This window comes from Embiotoca jacksoni, unplaced genomic scaffold (assembly GCF_022577435.1).
Source record: "Embiotoca jacksoni isolate LCO1_2020_lvr unplaced genomic scaffold, fEmbJac1.0.p SCAF_20, whole genome shotgun sequence".
Classification (NCBI taxonomy): domain Eukaryota; kingdom Metazoa; phylum Chordata; class Actinopteri; family Embiotocidae; genus Embiotoca; species Embiotoca jacksoni.
In genome coordinates this window covers 2,603,151-2,621,004 of record NW_027185341.1, presented here as the reverse complement: position 1 = coordinate 2,621,004, position 17,854 = coordinate 2,603,151, and the positions used below count along the sequence as shown (strand labels likewise).

At 41.5% G+C, this 17,854-nt stretch overlaps 1 protein-coding gene across 2 annotated transcripts in view; it reads right to left on the bottom strand.

Annotated features, from left to right (window-relative positions):
• The window catches only part of plce1 (phospholipase C, epsilon 1), a 75,664-nt gene that overhangs the window by 17,286 nt on the left and 40,524 nt on the right, over positions 1–17,854 (bottom strand). For both annotated transcript variants that reach the window (XM_069155576.1, XM_069155577.1), the window contains 15 exons: positions 9,581–9,735; positions 9,016–9,183; positions 4,984–5,129; positions 4,714–4,861; positions 4,503–4,613; positions 4,273–4,382; positions 4,023–4,139; positions 3,303–3,344; positions 2,790–2,918; positions 2,572–2,708; positions 1,715–1,821; positions 1,417–1,541; positions 1,147–1,291; positions 488–652; positions 27–141 (listed from right to left, as the gene is read on the bottom strand). In XM_069155576.1, the coding sequence (XP_069011677.1) occupies positions 27–141; positions 488–652; positions 1,147–1,291; positions 1,417–1,541; positions 1,715–1,821; positions 2,572–2,708; positions 2,790–2,918; positions 3,303–3,344; positions 4,023–4,139; positions 4,273–4,382; positions 4,503–4,613; positions 4,714–4,861; positions 4,984–5,129; positions 9,016–9,183; positions 9,581–9,735 (1,920 nt within the window). The remainder of the gene's footprint in view (positions 1–26; positions 142–487; positions 653–1,146; positions 1,292–1,416; positions 1,542–1,714; positions 1,822–2,571; positions 2,709–2,789; positions 2,919–3,302; positions 3,345–4,022; positions 4,140–4,272; positions 4,383–4,502; positions 4,614–4,713; positions 4,862–4,983; positions 5,130–9,015; positions 9,184–9,580; positions 9,736–17,854) is intronic.

Sequence of the window (17,854 nt, the reverse complement as noted above, 5' to 3'; positions counted from 1 at the left end):
AGTTAAATAGCTCTATAAAACTTCACCTGGGTCTTCCTGGTCGATGCTGTCAGACTCTGGTCCGTTTCGATACAGTCCTTCCTTACAGCTCCGTGTTTTCCTGGAACCCATCTCGTCATCAGTGGCGTCCCCACTGTCGCCCTGCGTTGCGCGAGTAAACACAGATAATACAAATGAGCAACTGCTCAGCATTAAAATCTCCATCTGTGTGAGTGCTGTATGCGTAACAGGGAATGTAACGTAGAACAAGACCTGGCGACCAGAAGTTTGCTGTATGTGTAGTGTATTGAATTCTGAGCCATCTCTGAACCACCATACTCTGAAGATTGCATTATTACAGAAAACAGTAGAAAACACACCAAAATCTACAGGTAAACCTTTTTTTTGACACAGACTACTTAGTTGTGTTTTATTAGGAGACTTGGCTACATGTACTGTCGTCCGTTCACTGACAGACAAACGTAACAGAACCTGTTTATTTACTGACCCTGACAAGAGCCTTCTTCTTCTTCTTGGACTTATCGTTGATGCCCAGAGAGCTGTTTTTCTGGGTGCCCGGTTTCTCCACACCACCTGTACCCATGTTCCACCTCCGCCCACCAAAAAGCTCAATGGCCTGGGCTAGCGTAGGGCCTTCGTACCTGCCATCTTCCTAGAAGAGATGAACACAGAGACAGGGAGTATTAGATAGACAGGAAGACAGGTTAAAATAAGCATGGTTTAGCAGAAAGCTCTCCTTTAATTTCAAATTTCAAATGACATGATCCTCAGTTTTTCCCAAGCAAAATAAAGAGGTGAATACAGGCAAAATGAGGAACAGTATCATGATTTCTAAATGTTTTATGGATAGCACATTTGGGGCATTTAGATTTACGGAACAATGAAGAAAAAATCTGAGCCACATATTGTCTAAAAGTGAAAATATAATCAAGCTGAAAAATGTATTTTGATGGCCAATGCATCTGTCGGTCTTCAGCTTTAGAGAGAACTGCTGAAAATGCACCAATAGTACTTAGCTTTCACTCTGTCCAAAAGCCCATTAGGTGGCTAATGTAAAAACCATACATTATTAATTCAGAAATTGATGGAAAAGAGGCACGTGTACAAACAAAGTATTGTTGAGGAAACAATTCAAACAGAGTTTACCTGATACAAACTGACATACTGTCTCCTCAGCCACTGCAGCCTTTGGTCGGGAAACTTCTTCAACTTCCTGGTTGCGTTCACCAACTCCGATAGGCCCTTGTGGAGCATTTGTGCCGTGTGATTGGGGGCCACAAAGTGCAGGAGTCTAACGGCATTAGATTGGAGATTAGTTCAATATTTAGTAAACAGTAGGGCGTTTCAGCAATGTATCCGCGTTGCAATGCATCAGTGTATTTCAAAGAACAGCACTGGTGGTACTGAGGCGCCAACCTGTTGTCAGTGGTACTGAGACCATAGAGGAGAGTAAGGCCATTCTCCTCTACTGTCATCTGGCTCAGCTTGTTTTGCAAACATACAGCATGGACATCGACTGCCTGGTGACCCAGAAACACAGCCTGCACATTCAAAGAAACACAATATCGTGAGTACATTTGAACTGTCAAATGTTATCCGAATGCAAAACTGGTTAATAATCCTACAGAATTAAATCTCTCCACTAAACTCAAGGACTGAAATATTCATTTTTACCATCTAAAATATCTAAATAGTATGGTTGTTTTCAACAAACCTTCACCACTCCAAGGTCCAACAGGCCTTCTGCTAGTCCTGCCACTACAGTGTGTCCTAATCCCAGTGGTTGCTCCGTGGGGGAAGCCCCTACACTTTGAGGCTTACCTGCAATAAATCAACACATTTATAGTACGTTTTTAAATGACGTAAAGGCATAAGAAACTGAGGAACTCGCAACCAATACACAGATTTATGACCAGTTTAAATTGTATGTGTAACAAAAGTCATGGGGCTTTGTTTTAATTATTAACTTGGAACCACCTGTTGTTAATATTGACATAGATTCATGTCATCATTTGTTGTGTTCACAAAAAAAGGTCAATTTTATTGTGGATACACAAATGCAGGCTGCAGTTTAAAACGTAATATTGACAAAGGAAAGCAGAAATTTACATATATTTGTTTTTATTATGGATGCCCATTTTTGGTTTAAAGATTAATAATAGGAGAGGAAATGGGGTTGGTCTGGTTGAGATATAAACATACTAATCATATTCAAAGTTGACGGTTGAGAGCAGAAATGTTCCTGGCAATTATTTCAAGTTCATCTTGAAATATTCTTGAGCAAAATCAAAAGACAGCAAAGGTAAACTGACTCAACGGTGAAAATTATACGTATATAATGAATAAAAAAACATCGGAATATTGAAGTCAAATTTAATAGCTTGATAAGCATTTTTTTTTAAATCATTAAAATAATATTAAACAATAAAATTGACCTTTTTTTGTGAACACAACAAATGATGACATGAGTCTATGTCAATATTAACAACAGGTAGTTCCAAGTTAATAATTAAAACAAAATAACACAAAAGAGATAAGAATATGTTAATACTAAGCTCTGTTGAAATTTACCCCAGGACAACGTTGTGTTATCAGGCTGTAGTCGCAGCAGGCAGCGAGCTGTGAGGTGACTGTCCTGGTCATAGTGAATGACTGTAGCACCCTGCAGCAGAAACTGGTGAACGTCTGGTTGTAGAGACAACACATACCTAGAAAAAGAGAGCACAAAGGTTGTTACACGTCTGTTGAGGCGCAGTCAGTGTGCACGTCTGTGTGAGAGCGTGTCCTACCAGGGAATGAGCTCCGTCCCATGGCTAAAAGCTTTGTGCGTCTCCTCAGTACCCTGAAACTCCGCATCTTTCACCACCGGCTCAGACGACAAGTCGTTCTCTGAATCCGACAGGTCTCCAACCAAGAATCTGAGGATGGATAGAAGTTGGGTTCCAAGAGCACAGATGAAAAAGATTTGAAAAACAAAATTTTGTATCTGGAGTTCAAAGTTTTTGTTTGCATAAGAATCTGCAAAAGCACGTTTCTGCATTCAATTTCAACTACTGCAGCCAACCCGGTCAGGCAGTTATCTATAAAATGCACTGAGGTCCAGTCAAACATAAGAAATGACCTCCATCTAAAGTGTGGTAAACAGAACAAAAAAGTATTATGTTGACAAAGCAAAAAAGCATCATGCATTTGTTCATTCCTTCACAACTAAACACGCTTCTACTCAAAGCTGCAACTTAAACCACGTAGATGTTAGCAAACACTGTTCAAACTCCTGGAACTCTTATTGTAGAACCACTTACAAAACACGGTTTGATTCTGACGTTGTCCTAAGAGAATGGGAACTAGAATAGGAGAAGGAAACAAAGAAGGTGGAGAAGAAGTGTGAGAAGTAAAAAGAGAGGACAGAAAGGTTTTGAGAATCTTCTTAGGAGAAAAACAACGAGTAAAAAGAGGATTCCAGTGGGAAAAGATATCCAGAGCGCAGGAAACGAAATCCTAAATGTCTTTGAGTAAGGTGAAATGTATCCGTGACAGATGAACACTGCACAACTAGCCAAAGCTCTAACATGAAAGAATATGTACGAGTTCAAGAGACAGAGAGGATAATCCAGGTTTCCTCAATACAAATGTCAGAGGTCAAAGCTAGAATGAAATCAGTTTTCGACACGGTCCAAATTCCAGCTGGTGTTATTAGCTTCTTGTCACCGGCGTGCTGAGAAGTACCAGAGGTCTGTTCCTTCCTGTGCTAACAGGAAACTAACCTGTTATCTTTATTTCTCTGTACCACAGGGCTTTCACTTCATCTCAGTCACAATCTGTGAATGTGTTCCTTCACAAACCCATTGTCCTGAGCTGGTGTTTATAAAAAAAAAAAACAACAACGGCATAATAAACCAAAAACCAAAATGTTTAAAAAAAAAAAAAACTGCAGCATACTATCAAATGATACATAATGTTCCCGTGTCCTCGAGGACACTTAAGCGTCTCGCAAAAAAAAAAAAGAAAGAAGAGGAACTAACTGATTACGGCAGCGGTCTCTGAAGGAGTTGTTTCTGGACGTAGGAGTTGGGCCAGTAGAAGAGGGACTGGTGGACGCTTCATCAGGATCCTCTGCCTCCAAACTACGATTACAAGATCTAAAGAGCAGGAAGGGTGAAAGTCAGACGGACAGATAAAGTTAAGAGCAGGGGATTAGAGAAGACTCTGTGAAACACTGTCACTTCCCAGGCTTTACTTTTTGAAAACATGTTTTCAAGGATGACTGTGTACCTGATAATCTGGAGGATGTTGCTGACGGTTGCTTCTTTCTCCGGGACGTGCAGCCCGTCCGGACCCGACCGAGACATGAAATTGTGCTGGCCGCTGTAGTCGGACACAAACTGAAGAGAGAGAGAGACAAAACAGACCGGGACGGATTAAACTAACACGATAACTGATCCTCGATGTTTGGTTCCGTTACATCAGAAGTGTTTGTGCATGCTTGTGGGTGTTTACTGTACCTCGATCGAGTCCTCTGTGTTATCTGGAGATGGTTTGAGGCTGATGATGCTCGCTGTGCCATCCAACGCGTCACTCAGCTCCTTTAGAAAAACACCACAGAACGGCACCACCTATAAGTGTAGAGATGGAAGGGACAAAAACAAAAGTCACACTATCGCCACTGTTAAACATCTTTGGTCTCAAACTGCTTCTGAGCAAGCAGAAAGCCACCTTGCATCCTGGGATATTTAGAGCCCTGGTCACGACCTTCTTGTACTCGGAGGAAGACTCGTGCTGAGCCATGGCATCCTTCAAACTTCTCATGGTTTCGATGTCTGACTGGTCCATAAACTGCCACATCTTCAGCACCTTGCGGGACCTGAAGGAGGGAAAAAAAATAAAAATAATAAAAATAATTTCTCATTGAATGTAGGAATGTGTACATTATCTGCATATACAGCACGTGAGCGTATTTGAGTTGTCTGTGTGTGATTTTAAAACCTGAGTCCAGCCAGGAACTCCATGACACCGTTGTAGTTTCCCATGTTCCAACAGCACTTAGCGACATGGACCAGATAGGAGAAAACGTCTCTCTTCTCCTCCATGGATCCTGCTGTCAGGACGAGCCACGTCACCCACGAACTCACCTGCGTGTTCAGAATTTCAAATATAATATTACTAATAGCTGCTATCACTCTCAAACTGATAAAGAAACACTTCCATTGTGTTTGTAAGACCTCGCTTCTCTGCCAGGCTTATCACCCAGGGAACTCAGCAGAGGAAAGGCACAAGTCTTCATTAAACAGAGAGAAGCTGTGCCTTGTGGACAGTCGTACTGAAAATATCTGTTTCGGCGTATTTATTCACCTTTCAATTGAAACCCATTTTCAATATTTAAAATAAAATTATTTTTGAAAAAGAAAAATGCTTCTCTAATGCTAAAATATGTCATTAGCCTTTGTGCTGGTGCAATATTCTCCACATCGACATGATCATGTTTTGATAGCCATGTAAGTGCGTTTGTGTGCTGTTAGCTGAGTGTGTCAAAACCCAGTGAATAGAAGATGACACCCGCAGCCACATTATGGTCAGCTGAAATTCTTTAATGTGTGCGGTCTTATTTGTGCTCATGAACTCTGGTCCAGAGAACTGTGTCTAAAGTAGTAAAGTATGCACAAGATCGGGCCAGCTGGCCACACACTGACACTAAAACACACATACACACACACACACACACACACACACACACACACACACACACACACACACACACACACACAAACTGAGATCAGATGTCTATCAGCTGCGCAAAGCACACGATGGCAGAAGCAGATATATATCTGGTTCAGCTTCCCTTCATGTTTTTTTGGGTGACGGACGCACACACATACACACACATACACACACATACACATGCACACACAAACCCAGCGTACAGGAAAAGCTTCTAGCATCTTTGTCTTTATGCACACACACGCACACACACACACACACACACAGAAACTCCCTAACCCCCTTGCAGGTGGTAAAAACATCCCCCTGGCCCAGATATCTATTTCTGGGTTATGCAAGGGTCTGTAAAGCCCACCACGGTCTGACTTCACAGGGACTAAATGAAGCCACAAACACAACACACGTGCATGCACACATACACACACACACTGACATCAAAAATATATGACAACGCACATAGTTTCACATGGATTATTGTTTGAAGTCGTTTCCATTCTGACACTGCCCGATGAGACAATTTTCAATAGATTCATATAATATAATTTACAAATAGCTTGACTGAAACCGTTTTGTTCAAAACACAATTTTATCATGATGAACTGCACAAGTTTATCTTGGCATTTTATTTTCCATCAGCAGACTTCTTGTAATTAGATAGCTTTTTTAAATTTTAATAAGCTCATTTAATTACAGCGTAAAAACCTCTCTCACTTGTCCCCATTGTCAGACAGATCAGATACAGAACATCAGGTTCAGAAAATCTCCCCCGGAGCTTTCCAGGATGCAGCATTATCACTTCACTGGTGCAGACGCTTGTTCTAGTATCTAATGTAAATGGTTTACTGACAAACAACCCTGCTGCTCTACAGTCTCTTATCTGCTACACCTCGGCTCCGTGCGAGCCAGGATGTGGGTACCACGCATGAAAATCTTCTGTCAGTCGCTTCCAGCATTATGACATAATGCAAAAACCCTGTCAGCATCGAGCTTGAATTACAATCACCTTCCAAACCATTCTGATCGCCTGCAAAGCGGCTTTTTGAACTGCCACAGATCAAGGGATCCTGCCGAGTTGGCATCTCTTCTAATATTCCAGATAGAAAAAGTGTGTACTCAGTGTTGAGTAGGACAGATTATAGACAGGATATGAGGAGGCATATATATATATATATATATATATATATATACACATATATGCAACATGAGAACAAGAGATTTCAGTTAAACTGTGGAAAACCTGACCTCAAACAAAAACCTCCCTTACATACATGGCAAAGGTCTTATCAATAGCTGCTTGACAAAACTTCAAACACACACACACACACACACACAGAACTGGAGATGGGTACAAGCTGATCCCCCTTAGATGTTTGTGTATGTGTCCGTCCGTCCGTCTGTCCGTCTCCATCCGTGCATATGTTATTAGTTGAACTATGAGGGTCAGTTTCTCCTTGATACAAGAATTACATAACCAAGGCTGACAGAGAACTATTACAAACTCAACGCACCAGCACATACCGGTCCCGTCAAAGCTAAACACTGCGGACAGACACAAAGAGCTCCCAAACTGCTCACCATTCCCTGCCTCCAAATTTTCTCTTCCTGGCTATCCTTTCTAACTACTTCGTGTTTCACTCCCATACATGGCTTGAAAACGAACAGGATAAAATAAAAAAATAAAAAAAATCTGGTTTTTGATTTGAATTAACAAAATGTTGTCTCTCAAGTGGGGAATGGAAAGAAACCTTAAGCTAATAAGTTACAATCTCAAAGCAGTGGATGCAGTCCAGGCCGGGGCTGTAAGATGTTAACCAGGGCAGCTTCCTGATATTACCTCAAAAACACTCACTTTCTTCTCTCATAGTAGAATCTCCAGTTGGATCATAGATTATTTTCCTACTTAGACAAGCATTGCTGCTTCGTTACTTTTTTTTTTTACCTAAATGTAAATGTTTGAGGCAAAAGCCGTTTACTTACAAAGAACACTAATAAAAGGAAAATAAAAGCTGAGATGCGTGAGTATTTCATGATTATTAAAATAGCGGCTGATTAACTAATCAGTTGACTGACTGATGATTTTCAGCTTGAATTAGAAGCGTTCAAACAATCCAAAAACACAACGTTCTCTGTGACAAGCGGCCGGTAAAGAACAAGTGAGAACGTATCGAAACAAATTTGCAAAATCCAGGAACACACATTGCTGAGACAAATCTCAAGCAAGCTTAACACAGCGCTGGTACAAAGTTCAAAGCTAGGACGGGGCATGCCACGATGTGATGCCACATCAGGGCTTCATCAGTGTCTTCGGGGGGGAGAATCCCTGCTGTCATTTAACTCTTGTTGCACTGTGCCCATATATGGCTCCACTGCACATTTGGCAAACTATTTTTCACGTCTCTCCTCGCCGTCGACTTAAATGAAAACCAGCTGATGTTTAAGGCATGCAACTTAAAGATGACATCATCGTCCCCGATCAATCTCCCTCCCTCGAAACACTCGTTCTCAGCAGTACGGTGTTGGGGATTGTTTACTCTCGGGAGTCACTCGCCGTGAAAGCCAGAAAACCGGGGAGTATAACTTTAGCCACCTTTACGGCAACGCCAGTGAGTTTGCTTGCAGACGCAGAGTGTGCGCTTCGGTCACGAGCCGATACGTCGGTACGACTCGCATTGAAAACACAACAGTGCGAATCTAGCTGGAGGAGAACACAATTACTGGTCTGCTATTACTTTCAAACTTTCAACATTGGTGTTAAACTGCAAGACCCACGTTCTTATTGTTTCAGACAATGTCTTCAGTGGGAGGTCACCCGACTCATTCTGGAACGGCTTTTAAATCAATATTTGACCACTAGTTGACAAGTGGCTCTCTTTCAGCATGAAAAACATCTGCATAAAACTGTGTTTAAAGAGGCATTCAGGAGTCACAACATTAAGCTATTCCACATGGCGTGCTGATTGGTATCATCATCTCTCAAGTGATTTTATCCAGTCTGGAAACATGTAGTGAAACCTGAGCTTTTAAGATAAAGACTGACTGTGCACAGTAACTGTGATGAAATCCCCGCGGCCATTAAAATTCGAACTGGTCTATTTTGTTTAAAAGGTCACACCTAAAACAGTAAAAGACATACAGATGTTAGGATTGAGTAATCACTTTATGTCTGGCTACATGAACATCATGACCAGTGGGTTTTGCCTTCTTAGTTTTTTATTCGAAAACAGAATATTCCTACAGTGAAAGTAGGGAAGTCAGTTTGGGAGAATCAACCTGACAAGCATTGACGAGTGGAGTCCTCACCTCGTTGAAGCGTGCCACCAGGTCCTCCACAGCGTTACTTCGCTGAGCGCTCCGAGTAGGCATGGTGGGAGCTGACAGCGAGGCCTTGAGGTTTGGGTGGCGTTTAGTTTGACACTCAGGACTGCCCAGGTCTCGAGTGAGGAAACAGAGGTAGTCCAAGGGGAAGACCTGCAGACAGACACGCACTCTTCTGAAACCGCCGTGATTTATTACAAACAAACTTTTCTTACAATCTCCTTTGATACTCGTCCTACAAGAAACAGTTTGTCCATCCTTCTTATGATAAAATACTGCTGCATAAGTTAATGAATGTTTATTTCTTGGCCAACATTTTTTTTTTTGCTTGGATGCCCATCAAATATCGTTTAAATTTTATTTTGGAAAACCCTATTAGCGACAACTAGGCTGTCAATATAAAATTATTTTTTTTAAATTAAAATCAATATATGGACACCACTCACATGGTCAGGAGTTTTTTTTTAATACCCCGATATGTATAATATATATATATATATATATATACACACATATGTGTATATTATTATTATATATGTATATTTCCTACCTGCTGGTAAAGCTGCTGCTCCTGCTCAGTGAGGATACAAGCAATCTCCTCGGGGAACTGAACAAGGTGTCGCAGCTCGGCCAGCTCCTTACTGATCCCACTGACGCTGGGAGGAAGAGAGCTGCTGCTGGTCATGCTGTTGGCCAGCTGACGCTCTTCATGAACACAAAGAAAGAAGCAAGGAGAGACAAGAAAAAAGAAATCATTAATTTTACATTATTTGTTCAGGGCATATAAACATGCAGCTCGTATTTTGGTGAAGAGAGAGGAAGAAAGACAAACCGATACATGAAGATGAAGAGAGTGAAGAGAGAAAAGATTTATGAGAAATGAGGGAAAGGAAAGCAGAGACCACTCATGCACATACCGACGGAAAAAAAAAAAAAAAAGAAGAAAGAAGGTAGAACAGGAATGGCGATCAAGAGTGAACGTTATCTACTCCGATGTTTCCTTTTCACCATGAAAGTTTAAAGCCTCAATGAAATGCGATTCTCTTTTTCAGCATTAATGTGAATGTTTCAAGTCGTTCCCTGTTTATCAAGCACTCTCTGTTCCTCAAGCCATCAAGAAAAAGCCCACTTCCCCCTCTGGAAGTAAACGGCACTGATCACCTGCCAGTTCCTGTGTTTGGATTTCAGTCAGGTCCATTAGTCTATCTGTTTACACATACACACAAATGGAAGGTCGTCTTCATCTCTGCTAACAAAGGACTAATGGACAGTTTCTAGACGGGTGCTAGAACTGCCAGCTAGACATACTGTACATTGTCAGGATCAATGCAACATAAACAGACCTTTTCCACTGCAGGAATTTTGCCAGGAATCATTTTAGGGACCCTTCGAGGAGTTTCACCTGCATTTAACTGAAGAACCTGGCAGATCCTACCTGCTTCCAAAAAACCTGCGTTCCTAAAGCGGACTATCGAGGCGGCGTTTGCAGCGTTGGTGACTGGCCAAGCTGTGACAAAACATTTACTAAGATGAAAGCAAGAGGATGTCGATAGTATCTTTTTTTTTTTTTTTTGTTGGCAGTTATGAAGTTGAGCCTGTGTGTCTGATGAATGTGTTTGTGAAGCGTTTGCAATAGACCAGTCAGGTGAGCAGTTAAACGTGTTATCTCAATGATTTATACAATGTTGATAGTGAAACACCATAAAAGAAAGGAGGTGTACATCAAATAAAGTGAACACCGGGAGTTAGTCAGACTCTCTCTGGTCATTGTCAACTGTCATACACGGAAAACCTACCAACCCCATCTTGCAACCACACAGATACAAAACCGCGCATGCACACACATGCAGACACACACTTAAAGGTTGTCCTTGGTAACCCTTGAGATGTGCAACAGGTAGGCATGGCAACAGCAGTGACTGCTCTGCAGGAACAAAACTTGCTTATTTACACAGTTTGATTTGTGGATCCGGTCTCACAGTGTCTGTAATGAACTCTCGGTGTGTGTGTGTGTGTGTGTGTGTGTGTGTGTGTGTGTGTGTGTGTGTGTGTGTGTGTGTGTGTGTGTGTGTGTGTGTGTGTGTGTGTGTGTGCATCTAAGGATATAGACACACAAAACATAAAGAGACACAGAGATAGGGGGAAAAAAATGCCAGAAAGGAAAGATAAACAGAAAAAAAAAGGGGCACTAAGCAGGAAAAAACTGAAAAGGGAAAAGATTGGTAAAAAAAAACATAATTCACACCACCAAGAAGAAAAGGCCGAGAAACAGTTTAGAGAGAAATGAGAAGATACATGAGAAGAGACATGAGAAGAGAGGACAGAGATAACACAGACAGGAAGGAAGGAATAAGCAGCCTGTATGGAAATGTAGTTCACATCATAAAACTGATCCTTCGCTTTCTGTAAACGTTCAAATGCTTTTACAACCAGATCTATCCGGCTGAACTGACCCTGAATATCAGTTCTTATATGTGATCGAAAAACTTTCAACTACTGTAAAATCATTAGAATATTGTATATATACATATTTTTTTTTTTTTAAACAGAGTTGAACAAAATAACACATTTTATCTTATCTTACATGTCTACAGTTGAAAACTTTCCAATGTTTTGCCTCTCAAGCAAACAGACACGATGTCCACATCTCTGCCCCAGAATGAATTACTACCAGCTACCCTTGTGAAGTGGAAATTGAGACACCCTCAAATTAGTTAAATGAATTTCATGACCATGCAATGGTCTCGGGCATTTATTTATTCATCCTTTAAACGGGGAAACACGACAATACCTTGGCTGACAGCCAAACAGGTCTTAAGAGATTCTGAGGAATTATAATTAAATGGAAATGTGCATTAATATAGGAAAATCCCAAGCACAAAGCGGTGACAATCATTTTCTCTGTCAAAACAAATGTATTAGATTTGTAAACTTTCCTGTTTGTAAGTCACGTTACGCTCAACTGCTCCTTGCAAAGCTTCACACAATCCGCACAATATAAACTGTGACAACTAAAAACTCGGATAAATAAACACCAAGCCCGATCACCGGATCGGACGAGTTTGGGGATTTCAATGAGATAAGTGTGTCTAATATAATCTGCTGTGAACCCCGAAGAAAAAGGCCCTTGACCCATTACAGATCATAAACACCAGTTTGAGAAACACTGATGAGTAATATTGAACATGCAACACTCCTGCTACGAAACTGAGAGAACACGAACCTGGACTAATTGACCATGATGTTCCTGTGATTTTTATGCATGGGTTTACTCATCTATAATGCATGCTGAATACAAATACCGTGTGTGTGTGTGTGTGTGTGTGTGTGTGTGTAATGGATTCTTAATGTGGTGGTGGATGGAGGAGATTGACTGAACATCCTTTGTAACCATTTTCATGACATTTCAGTTTTAACAGAGACAGGAAATAGAAGGGTGTGTGTGTGTGTGTGTGTGTGTGTGTGTGTGTGTGTGTGTGTGCGTGTGCGTGTGGTAGATACAACAAAAACAGCATTTTAGTATTTATGTTTAGACAAAGCTGAGTGATTATAGCTACGGCGACATCATTTCGGATATGATCACTTAATCAATCATCAAATCCAACACAGTTTACGTACTGTATAGTAAGTGCACGTTTCAAGGGGGCTCTCCCAATGGCAAACCAAAGCAAACTGAGGAGAGTCTTGTCCAGTCAGATATCCATGATTTGGTCAAGAACGTATTTTAGAAACTTGCGCCTGTACCATCGACATGAAAGGAAAACGCTGAAATCTTTCATCACCGCCTTGAGGATGTTGTTTCTTGAGTGAACCACAGTTATTTATACCGACCAGAGGAGATGAACCTTACCATCGTTCTTTGGCACGCACACACACACACACACACACACACACACACACACACACACACACACACACACACACACACACACACACACCGTTCTCAACAAGCACGTTTACAGCTGATGACAACTTCCCCTCTGGAGTATGTAGGGCACTCAAACAGGTGCAGCACAAACAGCTTGAGTCGAAGGACTGTTACCAAATTGGTCCTTGGAACTTTAAAATACAGAATATTCTCATTGTATAAAAATTGAAAAAAAAATAAATAAAAGTAATTTTTATTCAAACAGTGTGATTTTGGGACGACCTGAGTGGTCGGAGTTCAGACCACGAGGACCGAAAAGCAGCCGACTCCCCCAGTTTGCCACTTTTCCACCAAACCTCAACTCAACTCACGTCTACTCGCTTTTTGAATGCTTCCCTGGACTTTTCACTTTCCACTGCAGGAAGTACTCCCTTAGGGTGGCTGCTCATCACAGCGACACGACGTCATCTTCAATGCGACGCGCGCACTGGCCAGACCCTTTCGTCGGCAACCAAACAAAGGAACGTCCGCACCTGCCCGACCGACCACGGCACGGCTGTGCAGGTTGCCGTTAATCCGTTGCGGACGCCGCATTTGCTTGGCTGGTAGTTTGTTTTTTTTGTTTTTTTCCCCTCGCAGGATGTGCCACGGCACAGACGCTGCTGGTGACGAAAAGGCAAGTCGAGTCGAGCTGTTATACACGAGGTAGAAACATGGCTTTCGATGCATGTCGTTCCCCCGTTCTCTTTTCCCCTCCCAAAAAATCTATAAAAAAAATATATATATATATATATATTTTTTTTTTTTTTGCTTTGGGTGGAGAGTCGCCTACTTCCAACCTTTTAAAACCTGCCATTAAAAAAAACAAAAAAAAAAAAAACCCATAAGATCTTTAGCCAAACTGCAGCAGTTTCTCTGGTTTAAAGAGATCACGCTGTAAATAGTGGAACGATCTGGTACCGTCTAGTCCTCGCTGGCACGCGCATGAAGGTACATGTACAAGTAAGGTCAGATACAACCTTGTCCAAATAAAAATCAACCGGTAGTCGTAAACGGACGAACGTAATACGATACGCATACGAGTAAACAGCGCAGCAACTCGTTGTTTCGCAGACGGTCAAATACAAAAGACACGATGCGGCAGCAGAAGCAATAAACATTGATCAGTCTGACTGCTGACAAGACTGACTTACGAGTAGGTTCCTTTTGGGATCAGATATGCACACTCTCGCACACAAAGCACCAGGTGCAGACATAAATAAAACGTGGTGGGGTCCTCCGACCTTTTTTTTTTTTTTTTTTTTTTCTTAAATGAAAGAACCGCAACAGACAAGATGTCAGGACTAACCAAGAAAATAGCTCTGTGTTATTACACCGCATAATCCTGCAGTCCAAAACATTTGCTTTTTGAAATTCTCCTCGTATGGACGGCGGGTGCGTTAAGGCGTACTTGTGAATGAGGTCCGCTTGTGTTGCACTGGCAAAAGAAGAAACTTAAACCTTTACCACATTTCTGTGCAGCTTCGCACTTGACTTGATAGAAGTCAGATGAGACACACGGGTGGATTTGTTTGTCGTAACAAGATGCGTTACTTTATCCTCGGAGTCAAAACATATCCACAAACCATGTGTGACATTCGCTTAATTCAACGTGAAGTCACCCAAAGACTCTGAACCTGACTGTCATGATGTCAGGTTTCTGGTATTGAAGGAGGCCGCAAGCGTTCGACATTTCCTCACACGCGTTTTCTTTTCTTTTTTTTTTTTTCAAACTGTTGCGTTATCTTTAATAAGTTTAAATAAACATTGATTTATTTTCGTTAAATTGGTGTTCGCTACTGCCCCCTGCAGCTTATATCAGTGACGGCAAATCACAGTGAATCAGTGGGTGTTGCACTTTGCATTGATGAGTTCCCAAAATCTTGTCATTGAGAATGCAAAATATGTATTTGCCAAATAGCAATTTGCCGTTAAAGACACGGAACACACAGATTTTAGGATACAAAAGTTACTGATCTCAAACACACGAGACCTCAAGTCCTGGCCAGACAGACGGACACTTCAACTGCGAGTCTTTTGTCATTTGGCACCAATTAGACAGCCAAAACCCGAGAAGGGTTCCGGCACCACCTACAACATTTTGCACAGATCAGGATTTTGCAGTTTTTAAAATGGCTAACAAAGAAGATGGTAAGTATCAACATGTCTGACCAATCAACCTGTTATCATCTCACTGAAAACCAAAACCAGCTTCGCATCATCATATTCATCATTTCTCCTCATTGCCACGCAGAAAAATGGTTCAAATACTCCTCCATAATGATTTCCCCGGGATTTTTCTCAAATGCATAACAACGGAGGGATGACCACATGAGACGACATATAATGCTCCTTATTACCATATACATAAAGACGCAACAAGTAGACACATAACGCATGCACACACACACACACACACACACACACACACACACACACACACACACACACACACACACACACACACACACACACGCGCGCGCAGCCGGACTTCAGTTCCTATGTGCACTGCTGAGTCAATGCAAACCGGTTTAAAGTCCGAATCTCACTCCACAGCTGTGAAGAGACCTGCAGCCACAGTGCGACTCACGTTTCCTCTACTCACTGATCAGCTTGAAGTCCATTCTGTGAGAGTTCTTCATGGTCTCCAGATGCAGCCGCCTCTCTGACTCCCACACTGACAGTTCAGAGCCGGAGTGACCGAGATACACTTGTCCACATTTGAGCTGCCAGACCCTCCCGCAGCTGCTCTCTCCCCCCCCCCTCTCTCTCCCTCCCTCCCTCCTTCTCTCTCTCTCTCCCTCCCTCTCTCCCTCACTCTCTCTCTCACCCTCCCTCCCTCACTCTCTTCCTCCCTCTCCCTCCCTGCCTCTCCCTCTTTCTCTCTCTCTCCCCTTCCCCCCTCTCTATCCTTCCCTCTCCTCCCCCCTGCCGCTCTCTCTCTCTCCCTCCCCCCATCTCTCTCTCCCCCCCCCCCTCTCCTTCCCTCCCTCTCCCCCCCCCTCCCCCTCCCTCTCTGGCTGGCTGGCTCTTCTATTTCTCTCTCAATTTCTAACTTCAACTCTCTCCAACTCGCACTTTTGTTTTTTGCTCTCGTTCACTCACCTCCCTTCTCTCCCTGTCCCCCATCAGCAAAGAGTCTCTCCCCGTTCTCCCTCGACTACAAACAGTACCCCCCCCCTCTCTCTTCTGTCTGTGTGTGTGTGTGTCTGTGTGTCTCCCGCCCACTCTTCACTGACACCAGACACAGTTCACAGCCATGCACTACAGTTAGACCCACCAGACCATCCCACCGCACTAACACACACTGCCATAGTTCATACGCCCATATCAACAATTGGAAGCAAGTAGTTAGGGATAACTTCTCCTCTCTGTCTTTCTCCATTTCATCCTGTCCTTTTTTACACAATAATTGAATGAAAAAATTGATTAAATGTGGTATTTATTTGAAAGCAAGGTAATGTTTCACATTATGTAATGTCCCTGTAATCTGTTGGTTGTTTTGGGGGTTTGCGGAGTCGTACTGTACACACGACTGTGTCTTTAACAACTTTATTAAGAGATGGAATAATTGAACATTATCATAATTTTGTGGGCTTTTTTTTTTTTTTTAAACAAGCAATTTGAGGATCTCACTTTGAGTTGTTGGAAACGGCAACAGGCACAACTTTCTAACAATGAATCAATTCATCTTAAAAAAAATTACCAACAGACTAAGTAATAATGAAAATAGTTGCAGTCTTACACATTATAAATATATATTTAAAATAAAACATGATGTCCTCTGTTTGTTATTAGTATTTAACATTAAGATTAAGATAAACTTCTCCATAATTTAAATTACATTTTCAGCTTTTTACTATTTTGTGTAAAGGTGGCTTGGTAAAAATATTATCTTTTATTAAGAGCAAATCTATTTATTCAGATGTATATTTACTAAAATGTTTTGATACTGTGTGTGTGTGTGTGTGTGTGTGTGTGTGTGTGTGTGTGTGTGTGTGTGTGAGAGTGTGTATCATAATCCTGATAAGAGTGTTCAAATGACTATATTTAGCAAAAATGGCCATATAAACAACATGTGTTGTTAAAAATCCTTGAGACTTCCCTTCACTGTGTTTCCCCACCACAAATGCTGTCAATGGGTCCTAAACGCTGGCATGCAACACAATGTACAATGACACAATGACTACTGAGAGGAAGAGAGAAAAAGAAAGAAGGAAGAAAAAAAAAAAGAAACGCCAATATTGAGCTGGAAGGATGGCAGCTTATAACAGAGACGGCTGTTTCCTTTTCAGCAGTACGGCATAGTCAATTTTGCAATAAAGGAAATGATCTCAAGAAAATCAACCCCCATTTACAGCTGAAATAAATATGGCTGTTTCCCAAAGTTCTTCAGTAGTTTCTTTTGTACATAAATGACCACTGTTTGACAGTAGAGAAGGTATAAATGACATTTCATGTCAGAATTACACATCTACTATTTAAAATCGGACATCTACTCCACAGAACTAAAGAATCTTTATAACGTTACTATTATTATGAAATGTATTATCTATATATGACATATTTTGGTGGACCTTCAGTACATCAATAAAGGTGTTTTTGTGTGTGTCTGTGAACCCTTTCAAATTTGGTATTTTACTTTATTTAAATGAACTGTTTGTGCTTTTGTTGATGATTACAGCCAGCAACAAATGTTGAATCCCTCATATGCGCACCTGGTTATGGTTTTCAGACAGGCTTGAATAACTATGAAACTATCTTTTCCTCAAACTAAAATAAAGGTTGAATATTGATACTCCAACGAATTGTATGTCTTTGTCACATCCATGCCAGGTGAACATATGTATATGAACACACCCATTACAATATGCAGCATAATCACAACATAAGCGGAAAAGCATGAACATATCACAT